The sequence below is a fragment of the Acanthopagrus latus genome, chromosome 22 (genome assembly GCF_904848185.1).
Source record: "Acanthopagrus latus isolate v.2019 chromosome 22, fAcaLat1.1, whole genome shotgun sequence".
Classification (NCBI taxonomy): Eukaryota; Metazoa; Chordata; class Actinopteri; order Spariformes; family Sparidae; genus Acanthopagrus; species Acanthopagrus latus.
Genome location: NC_051060.1, coordinates 17,101,953 through 17,120,976, shown reverse-complemented (window position 1 = coordinate 17,120,976; position 19,024 = coordinate 17,101,953). Strand labels below are relative to the sequence as shown.

Genomic DNA, 19,024 nt, shown 5'->3' with positions numbered 1-19,024 from the left:
GACAGAGTCACAGACACATACATTGTTCAGGGTGCTGTAGGATGTTAATCTGGCTTTCTAAGATGAAGACATCCGTTCAGCCTGTTTTGATTGAAACCTTTTGAAGTCTGAAAATTGTAATCAGCTAACATGCTCATTCTGTAGTATTATGTCTGCCCTGCGTAATCAAAGTCGCAAAGAGCGTTATCTGATAGATATCTTGGCTGTTGTATCAACTGCAGATTATTATTTGCACGCCTATATCCACAGATCCAAAGAGTACAGTCAGGTCGAGCAGAAGAGCCTCTCCTCACACTTGAGGGGCGTCTCACTAAACTTTGATCAGCCTGTCAAAATGCGTCAGAGCTGATAAATTATAAATCAAGATTCTGTTCCTACGCTGCAGATTTCAGAAACATGTTTTACTTCACTGTTTAGCTTTAATATGATGTTGTCTGTTACTAGTCAGCCTTTATACTGTTCTCAGTTTCTAAGCAATTTATTTACATCATAGTTACTACAATCTGACATTCTGCTGGAAAAAACACGTTTTACTGATTTGTTCAATATCAACATTTTTTGTGACTTGCAGATTCGTTAACTAACTTTTCCTGCAAAATGTGTTTTCTGTTACGTCAGTTGTATCTCAGTGCAATTTCCAAGAATCAGCAAAGTGCTGAAGTGAAGCATTGTAATTGTGCCGTGCCAAAGGCAAAACCACCCCACTGCTCCTGTTGGACAGGTGTCAACTCTGGTGCCACAGAGGGCTTTAATGAGCGGGAACCTTTGGCTGACATGAAACGAGCAGCTCGCAAATATTTCTATTCTTGTGTGACGGATCCTGATGGAAGCTTTTGACAGCTGGAACATTATGTTTGGATGTCAGTCGAATTAATTATTTTTTTCATAGCGGAGATCTCATTCCCGGCTGCTGCACTCCTGTCAGGATGCTCGACTACCTTCTGAAAATGGGAGACAATGAGCGCTCCGTATGAAACGTCTTTTTTTAGGACAATGAGCCTTGTGGGCTTTAGAGGGAGATGAAGACAAACTGTTGATGACAGTCCCCAATTCCCAAGATCTAGAATAAATGTTTTCCTCTTTTTTTCTGGTCCAGAAAAGAACTCGATCCATCATGCTTTAGGAACACTCTTACAAAAAAGTGTGCCTTTGTTTCCAGGTTAATTTGGATGAAAGGCACCTAGATTAAGGGTTGTTTTTTTGTTGTTTAAGGTTAAACTCATTTAATGTGATTCCGCTTCCTCTTTCAGGTTTTATTAAATGAAACACGTCCTGGCAGAATTAGCGAGCGTAGCAAATATCAGACACGAAAAACGGGTAAGAAATTGATTGAAATTCCTCCGATGTGGCATTGTCTCAGTCACTTGAAAAATCGAATGGAGAAACAGCTGTGGTAAATTGCTCTGTGAATGTGGCTGCTGAAACCAATACTGTTTTCTTTGCTTTGCTAATTATTAATTACCCATCTCCATGCATATGTGTTTATTCCTAATTGTATTTGATGGATGAGTGGCAGCTTTGACACCTCATTAGACCAGATTAATTGAACGACACAATATTTATGTCTCGGCAATGACCAGTTATCCTACCATCTATCATTGAGATGATCTCGCTGATTGAAAACCACTGGTCCGTGTAATCCTAATTATTTGGAATTAGAAAAGAATTTATAGCTTCTTGTGGCGTTTTCCTGTGATGACGGCAAATTGGAAACATTAAATGCATAACGAGGGAGAAAATGAGAGGAAGACACAATCATGGAATTAATGGGGGTGAATGTCGGAGAAGGGGGAAGGGCGCATAAAACAAACGAGGTGGCTCGCCTTATACAGTAGACCTGCTGTTTTTTTCACCACCGTAGACACGGAGAGTCATGTTTTCTCGAGGATTCTGGCATAACATTTGTCTCTTTCTCATAATTCTGCAAGCGAATGCCCACAGGATGCCTATTTAGAAGAGGGGTTTCCTTTTTCTTCACATTTAACTAAACCTGTATATTCTCCAACTCCCCATCCGCTCACTTCCAAAACATGCTTCGGCGGAACATCTCGATCCATATTCTTGTCTTTTATTAAAAAGTTGGCTGAGTGCTGGAAAAAAAAAACATTTCCACTGAACTTCATATAACCCTCCTCTAACTTCTGCAAAGCTTTGCCCCTCATGGGAGGAGCACAAAACTAAAATCCAGCATTTGAGCTCACAGAGAAGCAACAAGGCCCAGAAGAGTGGAGCTTTTACTATCATACAGTAGAGGGAAAGCCTCAAGGAACAGACTTCTTTCGCAGGTAGCGAGAACTTCCTCAAGCTTATTTTTTTACTTTTCAAGTTTCTAACACCATTAACCGGCTCCCTTGTGGTCTTGAAAGTAGTAGCGCTGATTGAATTAAGCTGTTTCCTTCTTTGAGACATTTTGACAAGCTTTCTTATACAGAAGTCAGTCATTGCTGCAGCTACACAGAACCCATACCGGTACGCTCATACAGCACTCGCACACATAAATGCTTGTGTGTATATATATATATATATATTTATATGCACATGACAGGATGCACACATCAAGGCGTGCACACATGTGCAAATACCATCTACAGAAAATCTGCTGACCAGAATCGCTCAATGGGATATAGAGCAAAAGGCATTCTTAGACGCCGCTCTATAATGCCATTTACACCATAGTATTTTAATCAATTTAACTGGCCTTTTTGGATATACTTGGCTCAAAACACTCTTTCTAGTTTTAAAAATAGGACAAATGGTCTTTTGGAATCAACTGGGGAGAAGTTTAATCTCATTGAATGGAGCCAAAGCCAGACGTTTAGCTCCACAGTATAGAATACAAGATTATACCGGCCTGATATAGCCCTTCTACCACCCGTTTATTTTTATCCTCTATTAAGGCAGCGATATCCTTAAAGGCTGCCAAAATTATCCTGTAAAAATGCTGACTGGGAAATATGAAAGGTTCCAGGCGGTTCTAGTAAGCAATCTGCGCGCATGGTGGAGCAATGTGACTGCTGTGCTTGCTATACCAACAGGGGTGACCCCAGTTGGATGGAGAGGTGAGGCTAAATGAAAGTCATCCCTGGATCTTAGGGGGAGCCAAGTCTGGAATACCAAGCCTCTCTTCAAAATGAGATTTACTGCCAACGGACACTGCTTTACATAAATGTTTGTTTTTAGTATTATATTCATCAGCAGTGTGTAAACAGGCTGCGGTTTAAAATCTGCTGCGCCTTTTTTTTTTTCCCCCTCCCTCACTTACTTTTCATACGAGGCTTTCAAGTGTGTTGGTCAGTTGTGTCCTGAAATAATTAGCTGATTTCTCGGCAGCTGAAGTCACGCTCCGATGACTTTTGCCTCACTGCATGCGGCGCCGACTCTCTCGTCGCTCCTCTCGTCCGTGGAGGTAATTTATACAGAGGCAGCCTCTTTTGTCGTGGGATTGGGACAAGCAAAGAGGATAATTTCCGTATCAAACACACTATGAGTCATTTGAAACGGAAAGTTTTGTACTAAGTTAAGTGTTCCTCGGAGTAAAGCTGGTAATTGAAGAGTCACTAGTGCCCTGTGGGTGTTCTGAGGCGTTGAAGTCGGGACGAGCCCAACTGGCAGCTCCGTGACACGAATTCAGTGAACATAATATTTTTTCTCCTTCTCGCAGACGTTTTTGGGAAGACTTACTAATACACAAGTTTGTCACAACTGTTAATATACGGATCAATATGCTGTATAAACACTTTAACAAATCTAAATAATGTAATAAACATTTTTTAGAATTTGTCTTAAATATGATTTAGACAGGTCTTGAAATTGACTGCATTATAAATTTTAATGTTGCTTTTATCAGCACTCAGGATGGCCATACCGTGGAAGTGGGTGGTGCTTAAACCGATGGGCGGGACTTATCAGAAGTTGTTAATATAAACTTAAAATTGAACAATGGTTTGGTCATAAGTTGCTATATTTACTATTTATTTTGAAGGTGCTATGTCTGAAATTCACACTCTTAAACAAATAGGGGGCAGCGTATCACCAGAGTCATCGCTGCTAACTGTAGCTGCAGTTGGCGAGTAAGATAAATTAGCCATGCAGCTAGTTTTCTGGACTAGGAGTGTCGCTATGAAAAAGACCATATTAGGGCTAGTTTTGGTGGCATGCTAACTTCAGTAGATATCAATAATATATGTTGATATCTGCATAAACCCGAATATAAATGAATGTGCACATTCCTCAGTGTGCCTTTTCACACTTTTAAACACAGGCTAGCTGTTCCTTCTTAATTTCTGTGTCAGAAATCTGTTTTTAATGTGCACATAACTCAATATGATATTCTCTGAGTAATAGGTCTAACGATGTTTTGTTTAATCAGGCTGTTCGTCCAGCAGACATCAGAGCAGCCGTGTAAAGTTACCCACTTCTCTCGGCGCTAGCTGTTTTATCTGCAGGCTCTGAACCCAGCAGGCTTGCTACGTACGCACGAGCGTCATACAGCAGTAAACAGCTGACACCACCAGGGCCGTTTTTTGCCAGCCGCCTTATTGGAATGAACTTGAGAGGAATGTATTGATCCTGCTTCTGGATGGCAATGACACAACCTGGCTTTCGCTTTAGAGGTGACTCCACCCAGACCCCCTCGTGTCATGCGGGTGATGTAGACGAGTCGGTCGAGGATTTGACTGGTGTCAAGGAGCTATTTAAAATTAGAGCGTGGTGGCACGATTGATTTTGTTTATATCTGATGTGATTAGACACAGTGGAAAACACTCGCCGTCGCTGGAATCACAATCGTGGCTTTCACTGGATGCAGTGCGGGTTAGAAAAATGTCCTCAAGATAATGCATGCCATTTGGTGATTGCATTCAACCAAAGTGTCTCATCATGATTGAACACATTTAAATAAAGAAAGGTGAACCAACTGTAGTAGCGCTGGTGCAAGCAATGCAAGAGGACCATGATTTAAGCTTTGATATAAGTAGAAACTCCACATCTTAATGTAATTATTATGATAATAGGAGACGCTTCAGACATTAGATTAAATAACATGTTCTCAGAGAAGCTGAGATAAGCACAACACCTCACATTTCTGGGTACACTCTGCCTGTTGCTCACTATCAGTGATAATCACTCTAATAAAATGATCAAGTGTGAATTGCCCGCATAGATATATTTCACACGATGTAGAGATCCCAGCATACATTTCTTCCCCTCATTGTGTGAGTCCAGCTCTCTCAATCAAGATATCCGAGCCCTGCGACGAGTCCCTGATTAACACCGCCGCTCGTGTAGTTTTGTTTTAACCGTCCTCGGTTAAATGAGAAATTAAGAGGCAAGAGAAGAGGCTAATAGCATTTATTAACCCAGCGTGAACGGGCAGCGGGGCGACCACGCTCCTCCACCAGCCCCGTCTAGTCCTGGTGGCTGAGCCAGCGAGGCCCAGAGAGGGGAGTGGAACATAATAAAAACCAACAAATGCACCCAGCTGATTAATGCAGCCCTGTGGCTATAGTAATTATCCCTCTCCACACTCCTCCAGCAGACGAGCCAAACAAGTGTGTGGCGGTGAGAAGGGAAATGTGCAAATGATGAATCTGTGGGATTCAGAGTCTGTTTAGTGCTTCGTGTTAGTCGCTGGATGAAGACACATTTTTGTTGATGTGGTTTCAGTGCGGAGGTGGAGTTGAAGCTTTTACACTTCCATTTTAGGAGTACATAGTGTTTTGGCCTGATGTACACAATCTCTGTACACCATCTTTGCTTTAATAGTGAGATTCGAAACAGTTTAAACCTGTAAAAATGACAGTTGTGTCTTTAAACTTACATTTGATTTGATTTAATGTATGTTAATTATTTAAGACAGAAAACATACAACATAAATAGTGACACAGTTAAAGAAAGTAAATCATAATATAGCAAAAATAGAGTAAAGATTGTAAAGTCCACTGAGGCAATGTGATTTGTGATTTTTGGCAATATATAAATGAAACTGACTTCCGTTCTCAATCTTAATCTGTCATCTTGACCTCTGGAAGTCCTTCTTATTTTTGCTGGCTTTATATATTCATAGTCTATTTTACTCTGGCTGCTTTATAATGAAATAACTTCCAGAAAGATTTTCAGAATCTCAATATCTTAATTTGAACAATGTTTCTATGTTTTTCTACTATATGTCATTATCTCCCTCAGAGATCAAGCTTATTGTTTTGCTGCAGTGTAAATATATTGTTCGCTAATTAAAACATTGTATTGTTTTTATATGTGTTGTCATCAGTACATCACTGAAAAAGACAGCCTGCCCTCAGTGGCCCTCGCTGTTTAAATAAAGGTAATGATGACGATGAAAATAACAAGCAATTAACATGATTATTCAAAGCTCAGGATAATATTTTGTCATATTTCAGATCATGAGCATTCACAAGATGAGAGATGTGATAAATACAAATCTGTTGTGTTTATCTCTACAACATTATCACACTGAGTTGAGGAGAACATTATTAATTTTGATGGGAAATCAGCCTGTCAGTCATGATTTCCTTTGAGATGAAGGTGATTTGATTACCTCATTAAACCCAAATGTAAATCTATTACTGATCATTTTAAGAAGGAAACCATCACAACTAAATATACCAGAAAGAAAGTGACTTCCCGGTTATTTTCTTCCCTCTCATTTTTTTAATCCATATGTTTTTTTAACTATGTGTAATTGTATTTAAAGATCAAATGACCCTAAAACCAAAACCAAAGAAGCTGCAGGTGGAATGCAAAACACGAGACAAATATGACTGTAAATATAACTGTCTTTTGTGCGCAACTTTATGCTATCCACATAAACTGTTAAATGTAATGATGCAGAAGCAAAATGTTTCGGTCTGTTTTCTAATGTTACAGAGACGACATTTATCACAAGTTAGTGCACACAGTTAGGAGGCAGCACACTGCGAGCTTCCTGCTGAGCCGTCGGGCTGCACGTGGTCGGGTGTGTACTGGCTGAGGTCAGGAGGTCACACATAAAAGACCAGTTCGCTCATGAATCAGGAATTTAATTACATACAGCCTGTGTGACTGGGAGATTGTGTCCCTCAACTCGACACAATATGTAATTACTATTTATTGACAGACAACGATTGGTTCTTACTCACTTTTCGGAAACAAGCCGCTGATTTGCACAGACAGTTAAATCTCAGATCTGTGTTTAGAAACGTTTCGGTCGAACGCGATTCAGGTTTTATGTGATTTTTGTTGACGGGTGCACGTGTTTTCAGTCGTGCATGTTGTAAAGAACAAAATTTCCCTTTTTTTATCCATCTGTTCTCTGCTAAATTAAGGCCATGATTCTGCAGTCACAGATACTGGGGGGATAGGGGGGGAATGAAAAAACAGCAAATGGGAGCAAAACTCTGATGAAGACACAAACTGCTGCCTGGAAATGCACAGTGTTTAGTTCCCCGAGTCGCTGTGATCTGCCTAAAGAGAAACACTCTCAGCCGCAGAGCTGAAAATCTGTTTTGCTTAAATACAGACTTAATGATTGGATTACTGTTTCTTCGTTTGGCGATAGCGTGATGGTGGGATTACAGACTGTGCGCTCAATAGATTTCCTGTCAGATGCCATGAAGCCAGGTGTCCCCTCACTGTGTAAGCTGGCCGGCTGGGAGGGAGGGAGGCACATGAGCCCTGGACTTAAAGCATGGCCCCACCTCAAAAAGAGTGGAAACACGAGAGTAGAGCTGCAAAAATGAAGTGATTTTAAAGGAAGAGACCAACGAGAATGTCTCTTTGATTATTTTTATCTAGCTAAAATAACATGTTTAATTATCCAAATTAGCAGGTTTTCCTCAGTAAAACATCCTATATTGATATATTTCACTTTGTATTTAGCATATCTTTAAAAAAAAAACTGTTTGATTTCCTTATTTATTTTTTTTAATTTAATTGACTTCTCCGGTATTCAGCCCTAACGTGAATCATGTCATCTTAATGTTAGTCTCCTTTTCTGCCTTCTCTCTCTGCCTTATTAAAAACATAAACATATCTCCTCTATTGATTATGTCTGGATTTCTTAATCAGATCAGCGGGAATATCCTGGTTTTTCCCTCCGCAGGAAAGTACATTAAATGCCAAAATATTGATCAAAGATTTAATTGAGAATGCACAGCTCCCTTTATTAAAGCCAATCGCCCTTTGCTCTTGTGACTTTGATACGGACTGACATGAAAAGAAAAACGTTCAAATTTGTAATTCCTTTTTTTCTTTTATTTAAAAAGACTGTTGGGAAACAGAGTCTGTCCCGAGGCTCCTGGCGACACAGCAACGCTGTGATCAATAAGAGCGTGTGATGGGTTTTGCATCGATCAGGAAAATGTGGGTTGATGAAGTGGGTTGGAGGGAGGTGGGCGGAGGGTGGAGGGCGGAGGGGGAGCTTTGGGTTTCCTCTGATGGCTGCCACATTACACAGACGTGGTAAAGATCCACTCAAACTTGTCTGTCGTCATCGTTATTATCATTCCTGCCGAGGTCATTATCACTCTCAGGTTCTTTACATCCTGACTCTTGTGGGATTGGTAGATTCCCCCCCTCCTCTATGAGTGTGGGAAGCAGCTGCCATTACTTTAAAGGAGGGCAGGCAGTGGAAAGCCAGATCCACTGTGGAGAGGATAAAAGAGTAGAGGGAACAGTTCAGCTTCATAATCTGGCATTGAGCCTTTTAAAGCACAGTGAACAGACTTGTTTAAATCGCCTTCAGTTCTGTTGTTGTAAACAGAAACTCCACAGAAACTCCTCATCCATCTGTCCATCTATCTGTCTGTCTTTCTATGTGTCTGTCTCTCTCTCTATGGAGTCTGCATGTGTCTCTGTTGTGCAGCGCTCCCTTGTGAATGACTGGACACCGACCGCTCGTCCATTAGCCCGTCCCATCTCAGTAACCCCCCCCCCCCAACTGGCTGCTCTCAGGACAGCCCTCCTGAAGGCAGCCAATAGCAGCTGCTCCATATGCAGCAGACCACACCCCCTGCCCTTAAAGAGCCCCCATGTCTTCAATGGAGACTCAGTCCCCTCACTCACTTCCTCAGCCTCAGTGCGCTCTCACCACTGCTGCTCTCCATCCATCTGTCTCTTATCTGTTATTCTCTCTTTCTCTATCCATCATTCCCTCCTCTTCACTCCTTGTCTTCCTTCCTGTTTCCTCTCCGCATCTCTACCTTCCAGCTTCTTCCTCCTCGCTCCTCCGCCTGATACCACCACCACTCTTCCTCTCGCAACACTTACGTACTCCTGAGCCCGAGTGTGCAGCACCTGTGCAGACTGGAGTTTGCCGGGCCGAGGCAGAAGGTTTTTTTGTGTGTGTGTGTGTGCGTGTGTTGAAGAGGGGAGGGAGGGGAGACAACACCCAGGAACACCTGACCAACATTTCATCAAGATATGTGGAGACTTAGGAACTGATCTCCTCCTCCTCCTTCTCCAGCTTTCCCCCCTCAGCTGTTTGTTTATCAGTTTTTTTTTTCGTTTTTTTTTTTTATTGCAACACCTGGAATGCTTAACGTGGACTGATGGATGTTTCCGAACTGTGCATCCCTGACCCTCTCTGCTACCACAACCAGTAGGTGCATCCTTCTTCCCACATCTTTGTTTATTCTTCATTCCATTCTAGCTGACAGAATTTTCTTTTACTTCTTTGCCTCTATATTATTCAATCTGAAAAATTGTGTTTAAAATCATTTGTGACGGAGATGTCATGCGTAAAGTAGAAGCAGGGAGTTCCACAGCTCCACCTCCCTGTGTGCGGGACAGCAGAGCTCAGTAGTGTCAGTGAGGCTGCGGTAGTGGAGCCCGCAGGGAGTCCAGGTCGGACGGTTGCCCTGCAGCTGTCTCGCTCTGCATCAGGATCCAGGGTTTAACCTCAGCCACAGGGAAGAGCCAGAGGCAGACTAATGCTGACAATATCCAGACAACTATCCTCTGGCATCAGCCGCTGTCCCAGGGAAAAGAAAAACTGTGACAGTACTGTCAGCCAGTCTGTGAGAGCGTGTGTTGTTCATGAGAGCATGTGTTCGGTTAATGCTTCGATCACTTTTGCCTGTTTTGTCATGTTACGCTTTACTTAATTTGAGGTTTTTATGTTTAAATGCTGGAATAAGCTCAACATGGAGGGATTTTAATCACTCCAAAATTAACGGCAAAAGTAAAAAAAAAATGCAGTTCATTCTGAGGTTTAAGGTCTAAGTGCAGGGACTAAACATGTTTTTAATATAGTTACTCATGAGAAAAATAAGAAACTAAAATCTCAAACGAAGCACAAGTCGTTACTTCACACCCCTCTTACATGCCTGGAAAGACGCTCCTCTGTTTACTAAGCACGACTGGACGGTGACACCCTTTCCTGGGATCCTCTTAATGTTAAGCTGTAGATGGTATTGGAAAGGTTTAACCTGCTTAGCATATTTTACAGGACCAAGTCCAAAACACTCCTTGCAAATAAGAAGAAAAGGAAACATCCCATCTAATATTTTTTTTAAAAGTGTATTCTAAATTAGTGTCTGTGGATGAATTCAAGCAGGATAAACTGCTGAAACTGAATTAACATCAGCCGGTTCATGTTTAAAGAGAGGATCAAACATCAGTCAAAAGCAACTGTTCTCATGTTACATTAAAAACTCACACCTTGGTGATTTTTAATTTAATTTTCAACTTGTATTTCTAGATTTTAACTTTCCCGGCACACAGAATTGCACCGAAGTAACAAAGAAAGTGTAAAACTGACAATTCAAATGTTTCAGTAGTGCAACGATATGTGCAGTAAACTCAAGAAGAGTGGACTTTAACCTAATTAAATTACTACAGTGAAATGAATCACACTCATTTCTTTGCCAGTAGAAAAAGTCTCTAAGGAGTTTAATGTTTAACCACAAGTTTTTTTTTGGTAAATTTGAAGGGAAAAGTAACAGATCGCTGTTTCATTTCTTATCAATGCAATTAAATGCATCTGTTTCACGTGTTGTTTTTCAAGTTTTTGACCTTTTAATGTTGTAATTTATGTGCAGATGGCAGCGTTAACACGACCCTCAGCTCCTCTTTTTCGTCATCAATCATCAATTTCCAGATTCAGAAAAAAAACTGCAATTAGTGCACAGCCATTAATTAAAACTGCGGGTTATTAATGTTATTATATTTTGTATTTTACGTTTAAACATTTTAAGCTGAATTTAGATGATTAAAACAGAGACAAAGGCAACAGCACCATGCTATTAACCTTAGTGCCCCTGAGCCAGGTCTTAGTGTGTAAATTGTGTGTGTGTGTGTGTGTGTGTGTGTGTGTGTGTGTGTGTGTGTGTGTGTGTGCTGCTGTGTTTGTGTACATATGCATATATACTCTGCATAAATGGACGCACACAAAATGTATGCATGCATGTACGCATTCAGTATTAACATTTCTGAGTGTAAGCATACTGTATGAATGTGCACATGTATTTTAAGATTGTCTCCTGTGTTTTACTGCAGCACTGTACGGTCACGTTTGATATGGTGGCATTTTTATGACACACTGTCTTCAACCCTCAAAATCAAAAACTCACCAGCCGACATGTTTGTACTGTTATAACGGAGCTCCTCCTGGGATCACCTTATTTTTTTTTTAAGGAGAGCAAACTGTGATAAATCTTTTGAATTGAACTGTAGGAAACTTTCAAACTCTCCTCAACAAAAGAGCATTGTGACAGAAGCTGCAGTGTGTGATATAGAGTAAATCATTCTTTACCTTTAAGTAATAAACAACCTGGAAGCACTTGGAGACTGTAAACCTTACGGTTTTAGTGTCACACAAAGCTCTGCTTAGTTAGCTTTGTCTTCAGGGAATGCTAATAATAGTCTCTTGGCCCCATGACCGACCTGTTGACAAGGTAAGAGGTCCACCGACTGCAGTGTCCAACTCTCACACCATGTCTCTGCTGAAGAGGCAGATATGTTCCCAAACCAACAGACTAATAATTGCTTATCAAGCATCTCATGTTGTTAACATGACATAATGACATTAATCCACACAGATAGTTTGTTCCTTTTATACCCTTTCCAAAGAAAACATTAATTGTACATACATGTTAAAAGCATCATGTCTATAGGACGATACAGTGTTTGGAATTTATTATTTAAATATGTGTATGGTGGTTTTTTTTTCGTTGAATTTCAACCAAAATTCACTGATAAATCCCAATTAAAGAACAAAAACTGAACTCGAATCAATTCAATTTTTAAATATACTTTTATCTGATCTCAAATCAGTTGACATCATTTGAAATTCTGGGATAATTCTTAGCTACATAATATCATTCTATGTCTCAATATGAAACTTAATTTCCAACAAGTTTAAATGTTGTTTATGTCCACTTTAATCTAATAAATCAGACCCATTTCCCCTCTCGTTCCACCTGCTGTCCCCACAGGTGCCCTTCATTACAAGCAAACCAGCAGGAATACATAAGCACCAGCGGTCAAATGCACACACACACACACACACACACACACAATTGTAGACCCATACACACACACACACTCACATGTGCACGCATATACGGATGAGAACCGAAGAATCACACACTGACCTGGGGTCTAATTTTAGCGGGTGCCATATCATGGAAACACCTGACTGTGTCTGTTAGGAAACACATCATCTCATCATGCGTTGATCTACATTTATTACATGTGTCATGCACATGTTCATGTCGTGTTGGACACATTTATAATAGTGTCATTAATGTCTAAATGAATTAGTGAAAACTCCAATGTCAAACTATACATGTTAACTTGACAACAAAAACAGCTCAGTTGATGATTAATTGGCAACAAATCTTTGTATTTATCTTTCTTGACAAATGAGCGGCACATGAAACATTAAATCAGAAGAAAATATTTTTTAGATATGCAACATCCAAAGTACTACTCTTAATTAAATTACAGCAGAATATTGAAACTTTAATCTAAAACATTATTTCCGGAAGGTGCTTTCTGACACGTTGTGTAAAAAGTTTTTTTTTTTTAAGCTGGAAACATACGTAATATAAAAGAAGAAAAAGATTAAAACAGAAAGAACGCAGTAATATATAATGATGGTGTTGATTTCAAAGTGTGTCTACCACATGAAGCAGAGATTTATGAGTTGATATTTGATACGTTGATGATAAATTCCAGCGTCGTACAATCTGCTCTATCACTCCAGTGAGTGGACAAAGTTGGCTGCTTCCAGCACACCTTTCTGCACTGGCCGACAGCTATCACTGCACTTTATCTAACACACTCAGTTATTGTTCTGCCAAAATGGATGAAAGTGATTTTAAGGAAAATCACACCGGGGTTATGATATTTCCCATCTTTAAAGTCTGATACTTGGTGCTGATGGGAAAAACCAACCAATCCTACCAAGTCCACTGACGGATGAAGGGAGCAGCTGGTGGGACAGAGCTGTTGTTCACATTGTGGGAACAAAAACGCTGCTTCTGTCCAACTCTTCTTTTTACCGCCAGCTTTCATGAAGAAGTTCAGGAAAAAAAAGGGGGGGGAAAAAAGAACTGACCAGAGATTAAAAACAAAAACTCGGCTGTATTTCATCACAAAGTGTTCAGGCTGTTTATTAATGGCTGCTGCATAAGAGGGTGCAGCCAGAGTGGTGGTGCTGTGTGACAGCATGAAGGGAGAAATAACTTCATTACATGTCACGACCCCCTCTTGATATAGATATATCCTTTAGGCGGCCTGTCAAGGACTCTGAATTCATCAGGATGTAGATGGAGCCGCTATTCAATCAAAACGTGAATGTGGCTTTTCGAGTGCTCAGGCTTAAGGCGAGCGGCAGAGAGGACTTCCTAGAATGAGTTTGTTTTATTGATCAAATGAAATTAACACACACACACACACAGAAGGAGAGTAGGAAGCAGTGCGTCTAATCACGGAGTGTGGGTCAGCCAGCATGTTTAATTTAATGGGCCTCATCGTAGCTTCACGAGGTCTCACATTGTGAACTTAATTCCTCTTCACCACGTTAATTTGCATTGTGTCAATTGACCGGAGCGCTTTACTGTATCAGCTTGAGTCTCACTTGAAATTCAGCCCATGCCCTAATACCATTAGGCAAATGCAAAGTTGTGTCATTTACACATTTGGAGAAGGGGGGGAGAAAAAAAGAGAAAGATCGAGAGAGAAAGAGAAGGAGAGAGAGAGAGAAAAGCCAATTTGCGCCGGACAAGACTCGCTTGTGATTATCAGTGGATGTTATTACTGTGGAGAAGCAGACGTTTGAAGGTTATGTTTCTGGGCAGTAATTGAAATGCAAAATAACATTAGGATCGATGGCCATCTCTGTTTATTTATGAAATCAATATCGTAACTGTCCCTCATGAGTCCCCCTCTGATTCCCAATGACGGCTTAAGTCTCCGCTCGTTTATTCTTTTCTCCCCTGTAACCTCCTTCTTCTGTCTCGTTTTAAAAGGCAGTTAGGGGTGTGTTTGACTTTGCAGGGAGAGCAATTTCCTGGAGGTGGTGGACGTGTATGTAGATGGGGGTTGATACTCCAGGTAAGGAGACATCATCCATGTGGGAAATCTATGCAATCTCTCCTCGTGGCAGTGACATTGAAGAGGCCATATGCTGGAAGTTCTGTGTACGAGCGTGCGCGTGTGTGTGTGTGTGTGCGTGTGTGTGTGTGTGTGGGAATGTGTGTTTAGAGAGACAGAGAAGGAGAAATAAAGTATATTCATAGTGTGTGCTGTGCAGTATAAACGGCGTACTGGGACTTGTCTGTCAGGAGTGGTAACTTTAAAGGTTTTATCGGAAAGTTAAAAAATGTGGTTTTCAAACACAAAAGCATTCAGATTCATTCTCCACCTTCGGGACTCAAATCTGCAGTAATAATCAAAGGTCCGCTTGCTTATTCTCAAAGCTTTTGACCATATCGCATGGTCTTCTGCAGCGTTTGGAGCTCGACCAGGTAGCTCGGTAAGTGGAAGGTGCGTTTAGAGCTGCGTTTTAAGTACCGCCGAAAATTGACAACGTCCTTCAGAGCAGAAGCACAAAACGCACAACTTCAGCTTTAATTCTATCAGAGCTAAAATAATTTGCCAATTAACCAATAAAAAAACATAGTTACAACAAAAAAATCACTGGTACCATCAAACTTTGGCTGGCTGGTTTTACCATTTCCTGCCATCTTTTAGAGCAAAAAAATTAATCAATTTATCCCAAAAAATAATCATCAGTCGTCTTTAAGTGTAACCCTGAACTTCACGCCAAACATCAAGTGAAAGCCTCGCAAAATACACAAACGTGCACAAACAAAGACAAAAGAATCTAATTTAAACCGGTTATAACGCTTTTGAATAAAACACTGACATCAGTCCAAAGTTGACGATTTGGAAAAAGCGTCTTGAAGTTTTTGCTTTCAGATGTAAGTTGAGCTCAAGTTAAACTATTCCACAGTTTTGATGCGACGACGACAAATACCCGTAGCAGAACTAAGAGAAAAAACAATACTTTATAGGCCAGGTACGCATACAAAAGAGGTGTTACTGTGTAGTAATTCATATTTTATATGTAATATTTAGGTTTATGTCTGACAAGCTGTGATTTAGGTGTATTTGTACTTAACCGAAGCTGCGAGGTTTGCGCAGAAGCTGAAACAAGATTTTAATTAATATGAATGTTTTTATTGTACAATTACATTAGAATGTCCTTTAAAAATGCATTTTGCCAAAAGTCTTTCCTCAATAACTGATTGCATCGTTCGCAGTGGAGTGTGAATCCCACATTTACATTTCAGAATGCACACATTTTTTTTTGATGACCTTCATTTGTGCCAAACGCTGTGTCACGCGCATGTTGTTGTCGCTACTTAACACTTGGGCGACACGCGCTACCCCATTTTCCCGCTCGCATGACCATTCATTTCCCAGACACCTCGGCGGCGGACTAACAGTGTAATCTATGTGTCAGGCAGGAAGGGGCACTCAGTTTAAAGCTGATAGAGTTTGCCCCAAACAAGGACAGCCTATCATAGAAAGATTAATGAACTAATTTCATGCATGGCTCCTTGCCTCTGTCCTTCTGCGCTTCCATGTTCGACTGTGTGTTCAGCACCATGATTTACGCCGCACTGCTCGCTACAAGCTTAACCCCGAGCTCAACAATAATATTTCCCCTCAGTGGGAAAATGCATAGTAAAATACAGGGAGGCAGATTTTGTTTTTAACCCTTTACTTATTGAGGATAGCATGAGGTCATCGTGGAGAGCTGCGTCTTTTGAATATGCATTTTAGTTACTTAGGTTTTTGTTTTTTGTTTTTTCATTTTTTTGCATGCTGGTGAAAATTTATTGCACAGAATTTTCGGCGCTTGAAAACATATTTCATGGTTCAGCCCAGAGGTGGATGGATTCAGGATTTATGTAGGGAAGCAGGGGATCTGCAACACTGCCAGCATTAGGAGGCATGCCAGAATACACACAGGCATGCACACACACACACACACAAACATCTGAGATTTTTAAGCTGCTCTGGTGGGACGTTTTCACACGTTTGGCTCCAGAATAAAAAAATCAAATCATGTTTTTTTAAAAAAAAAAAAAAAAAACAGTTGTCACTCAGGTCGGTCATATTAAAACAATATGGTCGGCCGTGTGTGGACGCTCTCGTTCCCTCCGGCGTGGTGGACAGAGTGAAACCTGCGTGTCTGCTGCTGCGAGGCGTTCACTGCGGGACGGTCTGGGCCTCAAAGAAACAGCAGAGCAGAGAAGGCAGGTGACCTTCACGTCTGTCTGATGAGTCCTGCTTGTCTGCTCAGTTTGTACCATTTTTCTGCGCGGCGGAGCAAACACTACCCCATTAGATATTAGGTGCAATGCGTTTGTGCGTGCATGTGTGCGTGTGTGTGTATGTGTGTGTGTGTGTGTGTGTGTGTGTGTGTGTGTGTTGCCAAGGGAAGCGGGGCAGGTTGAGGAGAGTCAGACTGCGCTTAGAAAAACTCTATGTCTCTTTATAATAAGAGGGGGGAAAACCAAATTATGAAACTATGAAGCTATTTCTGTCTGCGCGAATTGGTGGCTCGTGCCATTATTTCATTTCGACAGATTTGAAAGGACCCATTAGAAATTTCCATTAAACCTAACAAAAAAACATCTCCCCAGCGTTACTGTGTGCTAAGTGTGGAATGAACTACTTTTTACATATGCCACAATGTGCTATCCCACAGGGAATCCCCCCCTATCTGGCTGCGATGATGTATTAACTGTTAGCACGCTGCTCTCTCCAATTCCCTCAGATGGGAGAAAATATACCTTCCAATTGACTATAGGTGCGTGCTGATTGCTAACAGGATTTAACATGAGCCCTGTGAATCTTTCATAAACCACAACAGCCTCAGAATGAAGGCTAACGTAATGTTGTATCGCTCCATCTCGCACTATGTTAACAGTCCTGACTGATTAAAAATGCATAAGGAATGTCTGGGACCCGTAAGAGGAGGGTTTATTTTTTCATGCCTCATCTGGAACAGGAAGGAAGCAGAGGATCAATAGATCTGATCTGGGCCCAGGGGTAGAGGCTATCTCCTCCACCTCCTCCTCCTCCTCCTCCCCCTCCTCCTCCTCCTCCTCCTCGTCCCTCCAGCCGCTAGCCGTTAGCAGTTAAAAGGGAGGTTTCATGTTGTCCCGGCCTGATGATTTCATGGCTTTATATAAACACTTATGCAAAGAGGCGGCGGAGGGAAAATACATTCCTAAAACCACAACAGCCAATTTTTTAAAAAACAGGGTGCGAGCCCCCCCGGCAGCAAGGAGTTCAGAGGAATCTGGCCGGCATTAACTTCTTGTTAGTTTCAGACATTCTTTACATGACTCTCTTCTGTTCTCACCCAAAAGCATGGAGGGCTGTAAGATCAGCACCGGCTCTGACAGACAGAGGCAGCAGTTCTAGCCCGGGCCCGGGACTCATTTCATGCTTTGTTTGAGAGGTTATTATTGAAAGCCGCTGCGAGTACAACAACATACAGAGGCTATAATGTGCTTAGTGAGGAGAAATTGTTGTCCAACAGTAGCAGCGAGAGGAGTCGCTTTTATTTGCTGTCCCACATAAGACAACATTTTTCAGCAAAGTACATAACTTTATATAACAATTTAAATGGCAAATGAAGAACTTTGCATCATCTTTGACTGTATATGTTTATATATTTGCGTATTTGCATGTATGCATGTGTACATAGAAGGATTATTGGGGTGTGGGGTTGTTTCCTAGTTTTTCCTTTGTTTGAAGAACACAATTCCATATTGTTTTACTTTGTTTATAGGTGGCGGACCCTGCCACCTTTCAAGCTTCAAACAGTGTTCTAGGGACCTTATTTTCTTCAGAGAGCAGCTTGTTCATTCAGTTATGGAAAGAGTAAATATTTCTGCATTTGTATTGTTACTTTATTGATATTGTAACTATTAAAATTCTGTGTTTAAATTTCTTCTTTAGAACCTTTAAAATGAATAATACTTCAGTGGCAATAAAAAGATAAAAATCTGACACAAAGCATTTTCCATTTCTAAAATACGCTCAAGTTTTTTTAAGCAGCTAGGGCTGCAAATGGCAGTTATTTCATTATTCAATTATCTGCTGACTATTTTCACAAGTAATTGCTCATCTATAAAATGTAACAAAAAAAATGAAGAAACTGAAAAACATTCTTCACAGCTTTGCCGAAACTGCCATGTAGCGATGCTAAAAGACCTCCAGGAGCTCTTATATTTACAACTCAAGTCACTTGTATTTACATTTACATACAAAACCCAATTTTCCTCGAAAGCCTTTTAAAATGTGTATCACCGTTGACATCATTAACCTTACACCATCAATTTGTTTAAGGAAAACTTCTAAATAGCCCTTTAATGTGAAGTAAAGGGTAAGAAACCTCAGGAAGAGAAAGAGAGAGATGATCCCTCTTTAAGACAGGAAATACAATAAGTCTTTTTGTCTTAACTCCGCTTCCCCAAATTTTATAATGAAATGAAAA

At 40.8% G+C, this 19,024-nt stretch overlaps 1 protein-coding gene across 7 annotated transcripts in view; it reads left to right on the top strand.

The window, feature by feature from the left end:
- The window catches only part of LOC119012713 (estrogen-related receptor gamma-like), an 86,763-nt gene that overhangs the window by 39,780 nt on the left and 27,959 nt on the right, over positions 1-19,024 (top strand). Inside the window, exon 1 of one of the 7 annotated variants that reach the window (XM_037086756.1) lies at positions 9,525-9,595. The exons of the other annotated variants lie outside the window; for them this stretch is intronic. Within the exon in view, the coding sequence (XP_036942651.1) occupies positions 9,546-9,595 (50 nt within the window). The 5' untranslated portion in view covers positions 9,525-9,545. Of the gene's footprint in view, positions 1-9,524; positions 9,596-19,024 lie in introns of those variants that run through there. 7 annotated transcript variants of the gene reach the window in all.